Consider the following 16,159-nt stretch of genomic DNA (forward strand, 5'->3'; position numbering starts at 1 on the left):
GGGAGAGAGGGCAGGACAGAGGGAGGAAAAAAGGACTGGCGTGCTCCCCACCCCAAATCCTGACAAGCCGGTGTGCCGTCTGCAGCGCAGGGCGGCGCTGGGACCCACGTCCCTCAGAGGATGTGCTTGGGCCCCAACAATGGCCCCCCGGACCCACCCCGCTCAGCCAAGTGCACGGATGGAAGGCTCGTGGCATGCATCTGCTGACCTGGAGCCGGGGGTGCTCTGCTTGGCCGGGGGTGTGCCAGGGCCCTCGTCCTGCTCCATCAGTGGGTCAATGACAGAGGGATGCTCCGGGGTGGTGGCACTGCTGCCCTGGAGAGTGGAGTGGGGACTGACAGGGTCCAGGTGGGAGCTGGGGACAGGACAGGAAGAGTGAGGAGTAGCATGCAGCCGGCCGGAGCCACCCCATCTCTGGTGGCGACCAGGTCTGGGACGTGAACAAGGACCAGGTCACGCAGCTCTGTGACCCGAACCCTGAGGAGAGCAGGCGCCTCAGGAGCCTGGACTCGGCCACCCAGCTGCAGGATCTGCCTGTCCTCAACTCGGGGATCCTCTGCAAAGGGGTCAGCCTGGGGACCCATGAATTCACTGTTCTCTTTTCCTCTGCATGTGCCTTTCAGCCCTTCCCTTCACAGGCGCTGCATGGCAGGGGCACGTCTCACCCTTTCCTCACCTGTCCTGCCACCCACAGCACAGAGGCAGACGGGGGCAGGTGTCCAGTGTCTGCTCGTGGAGTGGGGCCAGACCACTCTGTGGGAGCCGCAGGGGCCGCAGCTCCTGCCTGCTCCACATACCCATGCCGGGGCTTCCTGCTGCACGCGGGACCCAGCCACCTGTTTCCACACCCTATTTCAGGAGGGAAAACCATCCCTCCATATGTCCCTTCTCCAAAACCCAGGGCTGGTCAACTCCTCTCTCATGGCAGCAGAATCCCCAGAACTTGCAGCTGGCACGTAGGTCTCCCCACAGCGAGCCACGCACCTGCCGCACCCGTCTCTCTTCCTGCGGCCCCCATGCCCCCAGGAGGCCAGGGCCTCACCTGGACCGGGAGTGGCCGCTCAGCTGGTGCATGTGTGGGTTGTACTGGGCCAGGATGGTGATGGTGTCGCACTGCTGCCCGATGATGAGCCGGGCCTGCTGCTCCGTGGCGCTCCGCAGGTTTATGCCGTTGAACTAGGAGACACCGGGAGCGTGCTCAGTGATGGCAGAGGAGGGCGTGGAGGAGGGCCTGGGGACTCAGGAAGGGAGGAGAGGAGAGGAGAGGAGAGGAGGGAGAGGACGGCAGCTCCCGCTCACCTCAAGTAACTGGTCCCCGTACTCAAGGCCGGCCTGGTGAGCGATGCTCCCCCCGGTCACCTTGGAGACGTAGACACCGCCCTTCTCCCCGCTCACAATGGAGATGCCCAGCGGCTCCGAGCCCTTCTGCAGCTTCACATGGCGTGGCTCCTCCACGTAGGGCCTTGGAAGAGAGCCAACAGTTTTGGGGACTCAGGCTCAAAGGAAAGGTCTGGGGAAGATCTGAGGTCAGGCATGCAATCACTACGCAGAAAGGGCCAGGGGGCACAGACGCTCCTAAGATGACACAGCTGGATGGGAACACGATGAAGTCCACCTTTGTACGACAGTGATACACAACCCCATGCAATACAGACACGACCCCCCACCCGCGGATGGACACAGAAGCACCCAGTCCCAAAGACACCAAGAAGGGTCTGTGTGAACTATAAACACTGATATACGCGGGGAAAAGGCACGCAGGTTTCCCTAACAGGAGAGGAGTGGCCTCACAATGTGCAACGTACAAACCTCCAATGGGGTCTCAAGACGCCCTTGGGGCAAAAGGACTGCTTTCTGGGGTGATATTCACCCAAGAAGCGGCAACATTAAATATCAGTTTTTATATTTACCAGGACACAGGAGGATGCAAAATGATCATGAGATTAAGCTGCTGCAAACCAGAGGCACTAAAAAGGGAGCGGGGAGGCTGGGAGCAAGGCGGCACCATGCACCCACTGGCCCCGGGGAGCCGCCCACCGCACCGCGGGGGATAAGGGGCGCAGGGGGGGCTGGGATGGGGACCTCCTGTCGGGCCAACCTCACGCTCCTCAGGGAGGAGGACCTGTGCCTGGCAGCCACAGGCAGTCTCAGGAGGGATCTGTGGTGGTGGAGGCATCTGGAAGGTGCAAAAGGTTAGAAAGCAGAGCGGGGGTGATCGGAGGAGGAAGACAACCACAGACGCCTGGAACGTGACAGACAGACAGACAGACAGACAGTTAAGTGACCCCGAGCCGCCAGGACCCCCGCTGCATGCTGCCTGAGCTCTTCCTCAGGACAAGACTGCAGCCAAAGGCCAGGGGAGGGGACAAGCAGAGCGCCACCCCCGAGGGCTCCCTCCTCCAGAGCACATGTCAGGGAGGGGTGGGGGGTGGGGGGGTGGTCCACGTGCTGAAGGGCAGGCAGGCAGAGGGGGGCCCTTTGGGAGCGAATCCTTACTTTTTAATCTCCCGAATGATTTAAAAGTTTTATAATATGCACAAGAGTTTTGTCAGAACAATAAGGCTGCTTTGTAAAAAAAGTTCATAAAGTATACTTGACACTACAAACAGCTTAAAACATAACATTAAGGAGGAAGTTTATGTATGTAAAACAACATAAATAAAGCATGTATTTAAACTGTATATATACATACACACACACCTCAGAAGGTGAAATAACAGCAACTGAACCTCGGGTTGATGAGATTATGTGACTTTTTTTCTTTCTACTTTTCTAGTTTTCCCAGTTTTCTATAATGATAGTTAACTTGAGACTGAGGAAAAGAGGGACTATTTTTCGTAAGTAACCCATTCTTCAGTCAGGTCACACACGTTAAAGTTTATGTCACCTAAGCGCTGTGAAGGCAGGAATCACCGACACTGACACACACACTCGCTCACACACACACACACCGGTTCTCTGTGCACCGCGGAGAAAGCTAAGGGGATGTCTGAACCGCATGTGATAAGGCCCCTTCTGCTTCTAAGGAGCCCCCTTCAGTGGGGGGAGAGTCTTGTTCTCTCAGTGACCTGAGCTGGGGGGTTCGGTAAAACCTCACACCCCCAGGGCCGGTTTGTGCTCCTGTCTGCACGATGCAGGTGAGGCCATCATGAACACGTCCACGCGAACTGTGCTGACTCCCCTGGGGGCCCAGGCGCCTTGGCGGTTATGGGTACGCTCTGTTCTCCAGTTTACACTTGCTAGGTGTGCCGTCTCACAGGTTCAGATCGTAAATGAGATTTTCTTAACTATGGGCCCACCCAGCAGCGTCTCTCCCATGGCTTGCAGCTACAAGGGCCCTCAGCTTTCTGGATGTAAGTGGAGGAGAGTAGCTCTAGTCCTAGATTCTAAGTGATTAGATACAGGTAAGTTCAAGTTTAATCCAATCTCCCACTAGGATCTAGACAGAACCCTTTAAATATATAGATACGATCTGGTAAATCCCACTCTGAAGAATACCAGAGGTGGATGAGGAACGTGCAGAGCTTGTGCAGGAAGGGACCAGCCCTGAGAGGAGGCACGTCTGGACTGACAGCTGAGATCTGCCTGCATTTCAAAATGAACCAATAAACGGCTAAGCTGTACATGTATGCTTCACACACTCTCTTCCTATGTGTATTTTATCTCACAATAAAAAGCTTGGGGGGCGGGGGGAGGGAGCAAGCGATACAGCTGTGTTCTGGGGCCAAAAAGAAAAGGGTAAGAAGGAGTCCTGGGACTTCCCTGGTGGTCCAGTGGTTAAGACTCCACTCTTCCACTGCAGGGGGCAGGGGTCTGATTCCTGGTTGGGGAACTAAGATCCCGCATGTCGCATGGCGCAGCCAGAAGTTTAAAAAAAAAAAAAGAGTCCTGATTCTAATTAGTATAGGCCAGTCACTAACCATGTGACCACAGACAGACCACTCCAACCTTCTGGCCTCAGTTTCCTCATCTTTAAAATGGGGCCGATGATAATGCCGCTGATCACAGGGTCATGTGAGGATTTCACGACTTATTACGTGGAACGTGCTTAAGCAAGGGCCTGGGAAGCAGTGAACGGCATCACTCCATCACGGTCACTGTCAGGTCATCCCCAGCATCACGTGCTGGAGCCCCCCTCCTCCCGTGGGCACTCAGTGGAAGGAGCTCACCCTGCTCCTCCAACTGGCCATCCACGTGCGCCCCTCCTCCTGCATCACGTGTCCACAGGACTTCCTCGTGACGTCCTGGAGCAAGACACCAGGGGATGCTAGGCGACCCAAACGCCTGCAGCCTCGCCGGAGGTCAACTCTGTCGGAACTCCCCAAACCGCACCACGCCCGGGGCCGAGGGCGCGGCCGAGCGCTGGCCCGCTACAGCAGCGCGCCATCCTCCCCTGTGCCCACTCACCTGTCCTTTCTGCGCTCCCCGAGGGCTGCGGGGTTGACGGCAATCCTGGGCAATGTGGCGGCTGAGGTCTGGGATGGGCTACAGGAGGACAGGCCTTCGACATTCAGAGGAGACTGCGGGGGAGTGCTGCACTCCGAGTGGGACAGCGAGCCTGCCGAGAGGAGTGGGTGAGGGCCGGGCCTGCACCTCCGCTCCCGCAGCCTGGACGCACGGCCATGCGTGCAGGTGCCTCGTGCCTCGCACTCCCCCCTGCATCTCCCGCCTGGGCCCGGGTCCTGGCCCCGCCAGCATGACTGATGGCTGAGACTGGGAGCGAACTGTGAGCGGTGCCCAGACACCCCACCCTGAGGACGGAGGGGGTCAGCAGGGGGAAGGGCCACTGAGAAGTTCTCACCTCTGTCAGAGCCCACGACAGACCGCGGATATCTTGGCGTTGATGGGATTTTAATGCGTTCTGCCTTAAACTGCAAGTTGCTCGAAGACCCTGTGGTTCCACAAGGGGACAAAACTTTAGGCCTGCAATTAAACAGCGCCCCTCACTCCCTCACCACCATCCTAGTAGTCAGGAAACATACACGGTTATGACAGAATGAAAGTGGGCCCTGCCATTTATCCCCATTTATCCCCATTTATCCCCATTTATCCCCAAGGGTGGAACAGTCAGGGAAAGCAGAGGCCTAGCCCCAGTACGTGAATAAACCATGCAGGGCTAGGCTGCTTCAGAACAGCATCCCACAAGTCTCGCTTCCAGCCCCGAACAGAGACAGCACCCCACGCGACAGGCGCGACTGCCGGCCTTGTGTCCACAACGCCGGAAGCAGCTCCACCAGAGTCTCTTTGAGACAACTGCTAGCCTCGACTCTGGGGTGCGTTTTCCGTAAGTGATCGGCAACACGACATCCCCCAGAATGACCTCAGGGTCAGGGAGCAAGGCTCCTGGGCCAGGGGTCACCAGAACAACTACACGGCCACTGTGGGAAGCTGCAGGAAGGCCACAGGAAAGGGCTCTGGGTGCAGCGTGGAGCCGGCCTCGGCCCCCAGACGGGAGAGGGGCTGTGTGTGTGGGCCGCCAGGAGGTCTGGGCATGAGGATGCGGGTGGAGATGAAGAAAGGCTGGTGCCTGCTCTGGCGAGAAGGCGCCAGTGGCTCAGTTACCGAGGCGGGCGCTGGAGGGCAGGGAGTTGCACCCGTGGGAGGCTCTCATCTCAGAGCAGTCGCTGCAGGCCCTGGGGCTCAGATCCAGGCTCAGGCGGCCCTGGTGCTGGACACTGTCGAAAAGCAGACAAGTGAAGGGCTTGGGAGAAGGACCAGGTCAGGATAACAAGTGGCGGGCCACCCTGAGGCCCTCTGCCAGCTCAGGGAGGCCCAGAAGCGGCTCCCAGTCGGCCGAGGACGGCGCCTGCCCGCAGCCACGCTCAGAGGGCCCTGCAAGCGCCAGGCCAGGACCAAGCTCACTGGGACAGAGGGCTTTCTGCAGGGACGAACAGAGGCTCTGCCTCCTGGGCGGGCACGGAGGGGCAGGACGGCACCGAGGCTCTCCCTAGAAGAGCCCGTCCCTGGAAACGGGAGAGCTGAGGGCGGGGAGCCCGCGTTGCCCACGTCGGGCTGGCCCGCATTCAGGCCCGATGATGACCTCTTCTAGCTGTGAGACTACATCTCTTGCCTGCTTAGAGCCTTCCAGGGGTCTTCACTGTACTCAAAATAAAACCCAAACTCTGGGTTTGTGCCCTATGACGTGGGCCTTCCTCCTGACTCACCGTCTCTTTGCCAAGCTCCCCTACGCTGTCCCTGGAGCCCACTGCACCATTCTCAGATGCCCGGGCTGCAGCACCTACAGCCCTCCTTCCTGGAGGCTCCTCCCCAAGTCGTGTACAACTGGCCTCTTCTCAGCCTTCTAGTCACGGCAGCATCCCCCTGCACGGGGCCCTCTCCACCGCCCAATATAACTTGCCACCCTCTTCCAAGTCACAGCCTAGCTTCTCAACACTTTAGGGTCTTTAGGGCCATTCAGCACCATCTGGTATCACTCTGTTCTCTTTTTTGGTCGTTCCCCACTCCCCACCTCGGCCCTGGCCACTTGAACACAAATGCCACAGGAGATGAAGTCTGTCTACTTAATTTTTCACTGTAGCCCTCTAGAACTATAGCAGTCCACGGCATGTAGTCTGTGCTCTATTAAAACCTGTCAAGTAATCGAATGAATGAGTGACCTTGAGCCAATCCATTCATTTTCTTAAGGCTCAGTTCCTCATCTATCAACCAGAGACAGTAATAGCAGGGTGGCTCTGGTGACCAAGTGAGATGATGCTTATAAAGGTCTGAGGACAGTACCTGGCATGTGAGCGCTCAGCTATCAGCTGCCTTCTCTACCATCGTCCTACAAATACCTTTTCAAGCTCCACGCTGGTAAATAAAGAGAGCGACCTTAAAGTTTCCTTTCCCCGGGGCCCCAGCGCTGCTCTACCCGGCCTCTTCCCAGCTAGGCAAGGGAACCCCTCTATACACAGTGGCCTTATGCCCAGGTGGGCTTGGATGGCTGGGGAAGCACAGGTGGCTTCACATACCTGGGATGCAAACCCTGGGGGCCAGCCTCTCTGGGGACAGGCGGAGAGCTGCAAGGGCCGACCCTGTGGCTGCGCACGGTGTAGATGGGGTTCCTCAGGACGGAGCTCACAGTGGTGCTCGGGGTCATACTGCGGGGAACAGTGCCTGCAAATGGGCAGGGTGAGACAGTGGCCCCAAAGCATCCAGCCAGCCCCAGATCTATGCAAGCTTCTGGCCCTGCTCCACCTGTAAGGCAGGAGAACCCTCTTCAGTGCTTCCCATTTCCCAGGCTGCTATGGGGAAAAAGCACTCTGAAAAGCTAAAAAATGTCACTGATAGAAGACTGAACACTCCAGACAGGTCAGCAGTGGCTAGATCTTTGAGGACACACAGCAGCTCCCTGAAATGACAGTCTCCACTCTCCCTGGGACTGGGCGGCCCTGGGAGCCCGCATCGACCCTCCTCCCCGGCCCTGCCCTGCCAGCTCACCCACAGACGCCCTGCTGGGGTAGAAGGGGGGGTTGCTGTGCCGGCTGGAATGCCCTGGCGAGTAAGGGGACCACTCCTGGAGATCTGGGGAGAGCTCTCCACTGGCCGGGACGCTCTTCTGCTCCTGCAGAACCAAAGGCAAGAGGCAGTGGCTGGAAACAGGGAAACACACAGGCATTTGCAAGCGATTTCTATCCCTTACGCCCTAGCTTCTCCCACTCAGACACATGACGTGACATTTGGGAGAGATCGTTAACTCGTTTATTCATTCACGTTGCCTTACACATCTGGAAGAGAAGAACTTCCTTCAAAAATACTTTGGAAGAAAACCACACAGAAAGAATCTGTTCTTTCGAATAAACAGCTTTTGTGTGCAGAGAGGGTGGAACACATGGGTGCATCGGGCACACGTATGCAGCAACTCCACACAACCTGCCCAGCCGTGTGAAGCTCCGTGTCTGCTGAAAGTAGCACGGATTTGCTCTCCTGCTCACAGCAATCTCTCCCTTCTGGAAATGACCACAGCACCCACAAACACAAGCCGGCCTGTCCTGCTGCCGGCTAACAGATTCACACGTGCTATCTTGACTCCCCAAACCCTTTGAGGTGGGTCCTTGCCACTTGGGTTTATTGCAATACAAGTTCAAAAGCTTCTTGCTCAATAAGCAAATCAAACCCCACACCCAAGAAAGCGTTGCCCTCTTGGTGACGTATTACCGCTATCACGCACACCCCAGGCTGCTTTCTAATCTCCTAAAGGGAGACTGCTTCCTGCGGGCACTCACCTGCCATCCCCTCCCCTTCTCCCGGGCAGGTGCTGAGAGCAGAGGCAAAGGAGCCAGGGCTAAGCCTGAGCTGGGGGATGCCAGTGCGGGCGGGCGCAGGTCCCTGTGTGGCCCGCCCCACCTCCACCTCCCCCTGACCCACTCCAGGGCTGAGCTCTACCTCCAGGAACTGAGCAGAGATCACTACTGGAGCGAGCTTGGGCCGAAAGCTGGGAGCAGACTTTGGCCGGCGGCGCTTCTGCCCCAGCTCGTCCATCTTCTGGGAGGTGAGGTCCTCGTCACAGGACTTCTTGGCCGGCAGGTAGGAGGAGTCCCCGTCCCCTTCAGGGTAGTAGCTGGAAGCAATGCGGACCCTGGCCTTGCGAGGGGGCGAGGCGTGCATGGGCTCCCCGGGGTCCATGTCGGGGGGCAGGGCGCTCGGGGGGCTGGTGGATGGGGAGCTGCCCACTAGAGTGGCCTCTGACTCAGAACTGGTTTCCAGTTTGTGCTGGAACTTAATGGAGTCACCCCTCCTGGGAGGCTTTGGGGGCGTCAGAGGTCCCACCCTCTTGGAGGGCAGGGGGGAGTAAGCAGGCCCAGGGCCTGGGAGCAGGTAGTCTATTTTGGGGGGCGTCTGGGGGCGTTTGAAAGTGTTTGGGTCAAAGATAGACTTTCTTTGCTTTGGCTTCTTGTAAACGGAGAGCTTCTCGGGTCCTGCCGTGGAGCTGAGCACAGCCTTGGGCCAGGTCCCGCCGCTGTTGGCACTCTCGGGCTCTGCCTTGTCCAGGCGGGCCTCTGCCTCCCCACAGGGGCCCACCTCAGTCTCGAAGGGCAGCAGTGGCCGCCGGCTACGCACGTCCACCGGCCCAGAGCCACGCTCCCCCGAGGCGTCCGAGCGGAAGGGGCTCAGGCTACGCTCGGAGGCGCTGGGACAGGCCTGGGGGGAGACGGGGAAGGTTCCCCCGGGGAACGGCTTGTGCAGGAAGGAGCTGCTGCCTCCTGGGGGGCCAGACTCCTTCCTGTCCTCCAGCCTGTCAGCATAGAAGATGTCCGTCTGTGTGGAGTTGTTGTGCTGCATCAAATTCCGTTTATTCTGAGCCTGGACCTCCGGGCCATGGGCTCGGAAGCTCAGCATCTTATCAGAGTCCTTGATGTTTTCAAAGATGTTCTGGCCGCTCCACGACGCGCTCTGAGGGAACACCTAAGTAGGGGTTGCAGAGGAGTGAGGAAGAGAGCAGGTGAGACCGCATGACCTGGAGCTGCCACCGAAAAACATCCCTGGAGGTAGAGCGATGGTCAGGAATGGGCCACACACACCCCAAAGTTGGACAGATGGACAGACGTGCAGGCATGTACACCTCGCCAACCGGTGACGCTTGCTCACAGCCAGGCCACTGGGAACCCACAGGAAAGACACAAAGTTCCCTTGACTTTGAGCATTTTCTGAAATCACCTGCACTGTGTCCTGCCTATTTTTTTAAATTATTAAATGTAAATATAAAAAATTCACTATTAAAGCATCTTACAGTACACCTAGACAATGGGATATTATTCAGTGATAAAAAGAAACAACCAGCAAGCCATGAAAAGACATGCAGGAACCTTAAATGCACAGGACTAAGTGGAAGAAGCCAATCTGAAAAGGCTGCATACTATGTGAGTCCAGCTATATGACATTCTGGAAAAGGCAAGACTACAGAGATAGTCAAAAGATCAGCGTTTGCCGGGGGTTGAGGGGGAGGAAGGGATGAACAGGTGAAGCCCAGAGGATCTTCAGGGCACTGAAATCACTCTGCAGGATACTGTAACGGCGGATACGTGTCATTATACATTAGTCTAAACCCGTAGAATGTACAACCCCAAGAGTGGATCCTCACGTTAACTACAGACTTTAGTTAATACTAATGTATTAATATTGGCTCATCGATATTACAGAGCGGAAGATATGAGAACTCTCTGTACTAACTCAACTTTTCTGTAAACCTAAATCTGTTCCCCAAAAAGGCTATTAATTTTAAAATAATTTTTAAAAATATCTCTTAATGAAGTAGATGAGCCTTTTTCCAACCTTCTTAGAATAGCTGATAAGAAGTACAATAAATGCCCTTAAACCCGTTTAGATTCAACAATATTTTGCCCAATTGTCTGTATCTATTTATACTGCAGATCATTCGAAAATAAGTGACAAATATTATGACATTTCACCCGAACAGCTTTAGCACGCACTTCTCCCAAATAAGGCCATTCTCCTGTATGACCCCAATACCATCATTATACCCAGGAAAAGTAACAATTCCCTAAGATCATCTAATTATCCAGTCCAGATCCAAATGTACCCCCCACCTCCAAAATGTCCTTCATAGCTAGGTTTTTTTGTTTCTGGGTTTTTGGTTTTGGTTTTGGTTTTGAAACCAGGATCCAGTCAGGGTTCACGCATACCTTGCACTTATAAATCAAGACCTTTTTTTCCAAGGATCCCAGTGATGTGGAGAAGTGGCTTGGGTACAAGGAGCTGGGGTTCTGCCTGCCCCAAAGAGGGCGAGAGCAGAGCCAGTGCAGGGCGGGGGCCCTTACCTTCAGGAGGGAGAGGGTCAGGGAGTCCTGGCAGCTCCGCAGCAGAGATTCACACTCATTCAGAGACTTGTTGTCCAGTGCAATGCCATTGATCTAGGGCCAACAGAGAGCCCGTCAGGCCCACCACCAGGATAGGGGTTCTGCCTAGCTGCTGACCCACGCTGGACAGTGGGCCTTGTTCTGTAAGGTGCCCCCGTCTGGAGCTGGCAAAGGAGAGAAAGCCCCTCCCCAGTTAAGGCCCTCAAAGTCCAGTTATGGGGCTTCTGAGGCAAATGAAACACACAGCCTTGAAAGCACTCTGGGGAAGTGACTTTGACTGACTGGGACCAGAACACCACGGGTCCCAGAGGGACATCCCGGACCCGCCGCTTCCTGCTGCGTGATGCTGGACCACGGCTCAGAACTCCTTCAAGAGCAAAAAGGAAAACAGACACGGACGCCCCCCCAGGGGCGCGAGGAGACTGAAAACAAGATCATGATGTGGGAGGCTGGACCCACGTGACATGAAGTATCATCGCAAAGACTCCTACAGCCCCTCACGCCTGAGTCTCTGTCCGCACCCCTCTCAGACACGTTCCAGTGCTTTTTAAAAGTGTATGTGCAATAGGTGAACGGTGAGGCTGGGGTGCACCCATACCATGGAGTCCTACCCGGCTTCGAGAAGGACCACAGCATCAGCACATCCAACCACGTGATGGAGCTCACAGCACGAAGCCAGGTGGAAAAGGCCATCTCAAACGGGCAAGTACTAGACTCTACTCATACAATATCCTCCAAACGACAGAATTACAGAGCTGGGGAACAAAGTAGCTGCCAGGGCTTATGACGGCGGGGAGGGGGCATGCTTAGGACTGCGGGGGTCAACAGACAGGGGTGACACGAGGGAGATCTTTGTGGTGGTGGACAGCCCTGTTTTTTATCCTAAAATGTGATAACAGATTTCATAGTTACGTAAGATGTAACCATTAGATGTTAACTGGATGATGGGTACGTAGGACCTTTCTGTACTATCTTTGCCACTTCACTTTTTAATATTGTTTAACATTATAATTGAATTATAATTATTTCTATAATTATTTCAAAATTGAAAGTTAAAAATATATATATATTCAGAGTGATTATCTTGGGGTGGTAGATTAATTTGGTTGGTTTTGTTTTTCTTTATAACTTCCCCACATCTTAAGAGTTTTTCGTATTGGCCATATTGCTTTCAAACTCTAGCTCGCCCCCAAATCTGAAAAACACTGGCAAAGATGTGAAGTAACGAGCTCCCCCAAACACGGCAGGTGGGACTTCTCTGAAGCACAAGGAGGGACATCACATCACGTGTTGAATGCTTATGCCCTCTGATCCAGCAATTCCCCCACCCGGGACTCTATCCCGTGGCGGGACACAGCAGTGGCCATGAAGCACTATTACAATGGCAAAAAATGTCCTGACTGTCCATCAGGAGACCGGCCCAAAGGCCACTAAGGAACATGCAGTTACTGAAATGACTCAGACAGATCTAAAGATGTGAATCTGGAAGAACCTCAAGGCACGCTGTTAGAAACAGAAAGCAAGGTTAGCAGCAGCACAGTATACTATGATCACATCTAAGTTTAAAAAAAAAAAAAAAAAAAAGTGGGAGATATAAGTTTTGAACGTTTGGGGGAGAAAACACAATGAACTGTTAAAAGTAGTTGCCCTTAGGATGGGAACTGGGAGATGGGGAGTCTAGAACCAGAGGAAGGGTTCCCTGAGACTTACAGCCACAATCCTGTCTCCCACGGCGAGGGACCCCTCTTTGGCAGCCGGGCTTCCGGGCACCACAGCGGCAGCATACACTCCATTCTCCAGGCTGATGCCGCTGTCTGCAAACCAGAGGTCCCCGGTTAACCCCTGCCCGGGTTGCATGGCCCTCTGGTTGTCTCATCTTGACTTTACGAGATAAACTTTTAAAAAGGATGTTGGCAGACTGCAACCTGTCCATCCCAGCACCCCGCCCAGGTCACACCACCCAGGGACCGGGTCAGGTCTGGTCTGGCAAATCAAACAATCAGAGACAAGCAAGACCCAGGACCCAGACGGCCCCGTAGCGTGAAGCACATGGGCTGCACTGAAACCACATCAACGCCTAGTTCTGGGAATGAGGGGTGCCCGAAAACACATGTGATCTCTCTGTACGAGAAAAGGGTGCCCTGCCCACCTCCCCAGCCCCTACCTTTATGCCCGCTCAGGTTGATGTGCAGCGGTGTGACCACCTTCCCGCCCAGGGACTTCCTCCGACGCACGACCATGTTGATGGCCCCCTCCCCGTTGAGGAGCGCCTTCATGGCCTGCTTCTTGTCCTTATTGATGAGGTCCACGTCGTTGATTCTCAACAGCCAGTCATTGACCCTGAGGAGGGGGACAGCCAGGTCACTGCCAGCAGAGGCCTTGGGACCAGGGGGCCGGCCCCTGTTGCTCCCATTCGGGGAGCAGAACACCAGAAAGCAGGTACCCCACAAACACATTCAGAAAGGTTTCCTCGGGGCTTCCCTGGTACACGGTGGTTACGAATCCGCCTGCCAATGCAGGGGACACGGGTTCGAGCCCTGGTCCGGGAAGATCCCACATGCCGCGGAGCAACTAAGCCCGTGCGCCACAACTACTGAGCCCACGTGCCACAACTGCTGAAGCCCGCGCGCCTAGAGCCCGTGCTCCGCAACGAAGAGTAGCCCCCGCTCACGGCAACTAGAGAAAGCCCACGCGCAGCAACGAAGACCCAGCACAGCCAAAAATAAAAACAAACAAATAAATAAATTTATTTTTAAAAAAAAAGAAAGAAAGAAAAAAAAGAGAAAGGTTTCCTCTTCTAGGAAGGTGGAGTGGTTAAGCTGGCAAGGGTTGGAGCCTGGTTTCAAACCCTAGCTCTACCACTTACTAGCAGCATGACGTAGTCCCTCTGGGCCTCAGTGCCCTCATTTGTAAAATGGGGGCACCAGAAGCACCTACCTCATGGGATTGTAAAGATTAATGAATTATATGAAGTACTTAAACTTAGCAAATACCAAGCACTATGTAGGTGCTAATTATTATCATCACTATTTCGTGGGATGAGCAGGCAATGCACATTCCAGACTCTCACACACTTCACCTGAGCCCCTTACTACACAGAGAAGCAAAAGGCAGCACCTGGTGATGGGAGAAAGATCAGATTCAGAGGCAATTCGGAGTCAGAGCAGCCTTTAAGAACAATGTTAGCAGTTAAGCCTGAAAGCCTCAACAGCCTCTGTGAGGCCCCCAGGTCCTGGGATGCGTTCATTTAAATGCCACCTGGCTCTCCAGGTCCTCTGCATTAGGTCAGAGGGAAACTGCCACCTTCCCTCCAGAGCCTGGAGCCCACTACACTCACCGTAAGCGGCCATCAGCGATGCTTCCTTTGTCCACTTTAGTGACAAATATGCCACAGTCCCCCGGCAAACAAGGTTCATTCACACCCTCTGCCATATCGAAACCAAGTGCCTTCAAGTCAATATCCTCCTGGCAAAAGAAGAGTGGCAACAGCTCACTTTACAGCAGTGATGAGAAACATTTGGCTCTTACACCCGCCCCCAAGACACTCACTCCGAGGCGGGTGCTGTCCCTTCACCCCGACGGGACACGTGGTCCCCAAGATAAAACCTCTGAGCAGCTGTGATCCCCTTTCCACCACTGGAAACACACTCTCTCTCTCTCTCTCTCTCTCTCAGCCCCCTGGCGCTCTGCTCTTGCCTCTGCTTTCCATGCACTGCAAGCATCTGCCGGGTAACACAGGAGACCAAGCTGCTACTGCATGGGGCTTGGACAAGTGCAGGGAAAGGATGCATCCACACCCTGGGAGAAAAAGCTGACCTCCCAACTAGCAGCTATGAAGTTGGGGGCCCTGCAAGAGGGCCATCCTTTCCCTCCCCCATCCAAAGCCGTCACGTTGAGGAGAGCTGGGAAGAGAAGACACAAGGGCAGTTTACCGTCTCCCTTTCAAACTCCACGACTTCTGTTTCCCACTCCATGGAGTCTGTGTCAATGGCCGAGTCGTGGGAGCTGTGGGCCATCAGCTGCCGGAACCGGGCCTCCTTTTCCAACTGGGATTCCATCTGCTCCCTGTGAACAAAGAGAGAGCCATGGCAACGGCCCTCTGGGAGGCAAAGCATCCCACCAAAGTCCACTCGGAAATGAGGTGGACCATTCCCCTCCCCCCTCATACTTCACACCAGCTGCCTCAGAAACCCAAGGCTTCTTGGGTACCAGTGAGTTTTCATAGTTTTTTTGTTTTTGTTTTTTTAAGTCTCAGAAAATTGCCCCTAATTTATCTAGGGGTTTAATGCAATTCTTACAGAAATGCCAGCAAGACTTTCTGTAGACAGGGATAAGACTATTCTAAAATATACACAGAAAGGCAAAGGAATTAGAACAGCGAAACCCACTTTGAAAATGAAGAATAAAATGGGAGGAATCATTCTACTTGATTTCAAGACTTATTATACGGCTACAGAAATCAGGACCATGTGGAACTGCCAGGAAGACAGACACATGGATCAACGGAACAGAGCAGAGGACCCAGAAATAGCCCCACAAAGTACAAAAGGTGCAGAAGTGGTTCAGTAGAGGAAGGATGGTCTTCAACGAATGATACTGGAGCAAGAGGACATCCTGGCAACAGACTCTCAACCTAAACCCCATACCTTATATAAAAATTAACACAAGACCTATCACAGATTTAAGTATAAAACTAAAAAACTTCTAGAAGGCAAGTATAGGAGAAAAATCTTTGAGATCTAGGACTGGATTAAGGGTTCTTAGACATAACACAATCCATTAAAAGTAAAAAAATAAAAATCAGCAAATCGGATTCGATCAAAATAAAAAGCTTTAGTTCTCAGAAAGACCCAGTGAGGAGGACGAAAAAAGACTCAGAAACCTGTTAACATGCCCCAGTAACATCCTTCTTCCTAGAACCTGGGCCCAGATGACCTCTCCAATTCCTCAGCACTGCCCAGTGGGTTCCTGCCACACCCCTCACTACTGTTGTTTCCTGCTCGACTGGACGCGCTCCCATGTCCACACCTTTGCCTGAACCGTGCTCAAGAATGTGTGGCCAGCTCTAGGAGGCCACGCAGCCCACGGGTAGTCCTTCTCCAAGCTTTCTTCCCCGACAGAGAAGCAGCTCTGCACTTCATGCTCACCGCACGTGGCTCACCTCTCACCCACTAGGCACATACATCTGTTGCTTCTGCAGACGGGGGGCTGCCCGGGCAGCGGCAAGGACTCCCTCCCCTGCATCCCACTGGTTAGAGAACTTAGCTCAGAGAAGGTGCAAATACAAACATGCTGAATGAACAAACGGAACTTGACATTTCTTAGAAGTTCCAGGCAACTCC

General features: G+C 54.3%; 1 protein-coding gene across 9 annotated transcripts in view; it reads right to left on the bottom strand.

Annotated features, from left to right (window-relative positions):
- DLG5 (discs large MAGUK scaffold protein 5) overlaps positions 1–16,159 on the bottom strand; it is a 160,183-nt gene that overhangs the window by 26,986 nt on the left and 117,038 nt on the right. For 7 of the 9 annotated variants that reach the window (XM_049697220.1, XM_049697223.1, XM_033434015.2 and 4 more), the window contains 14 exons: positions 14,750–14,882; positions 14,155–14,282; positions 12,982–13,157; positions 12,528–12,631; positions 10,779–10,871; positions 8,386–9,405; positions 7,441–7,564; positions 6,972–7,197; positions 5,563–5,675; positions 4,802–4,891; positions 4,408–4,558; positions 1,300–1,462; positions 1,043–1,176; positions 209–355 (listed from right to left, as the gene is read on the bottom strand). In XM_049697220.1, coding sequence (XP_049553177.1) covers positions 209–355; positions 1,043–1,176; positions 1,300–1,462; positions 4,408–4,558; positions 4,802–4,891; positions 5,563–5,675; positions 6,972–7,197; positions 7,441–7,564; positions 8,386–9,405; positions 10,779–10,871; positions 12,528–12,631; positions 12,982–13,157; positions 14,155–14,282; positions 14,750–14,882 — 2,802 coding nt within the window. The remainder of the gene's footprint in view (positions 1–208; positions 356–1,042; positions 1,177–1,299; positions 1,463–4,407; positions 4,559–4,801; positions 4,892–5,562; positions 5,676–6,971; positions 7,198–7,440; positions 7,565–8,385; positions 9,406–10,778; positions 10,872–12,527; positions 12,632–12,981; positions 13,158–14,154; positions 14,283–14,749; positions 14,883–16,159) is intronic. The other 2 variants (XM_004273043.4, XM_033434012.2) reach the window with 2 other exon arrangements.

Source organism: Orcinus orca, chromosome 14 (assembly GCF_937001465.1).
Source record: "Orcinus orca chromosome 14, mOrcOrc1.1, whole genome shotgun sequence".
Classification (NCBI taxonomy): domain Eukaryota; kingdom Metazoa; phylum Chordata; class Mammalia; order Artiodactyla; family Delphinidae; genus Orcinus; species Orcinus orca.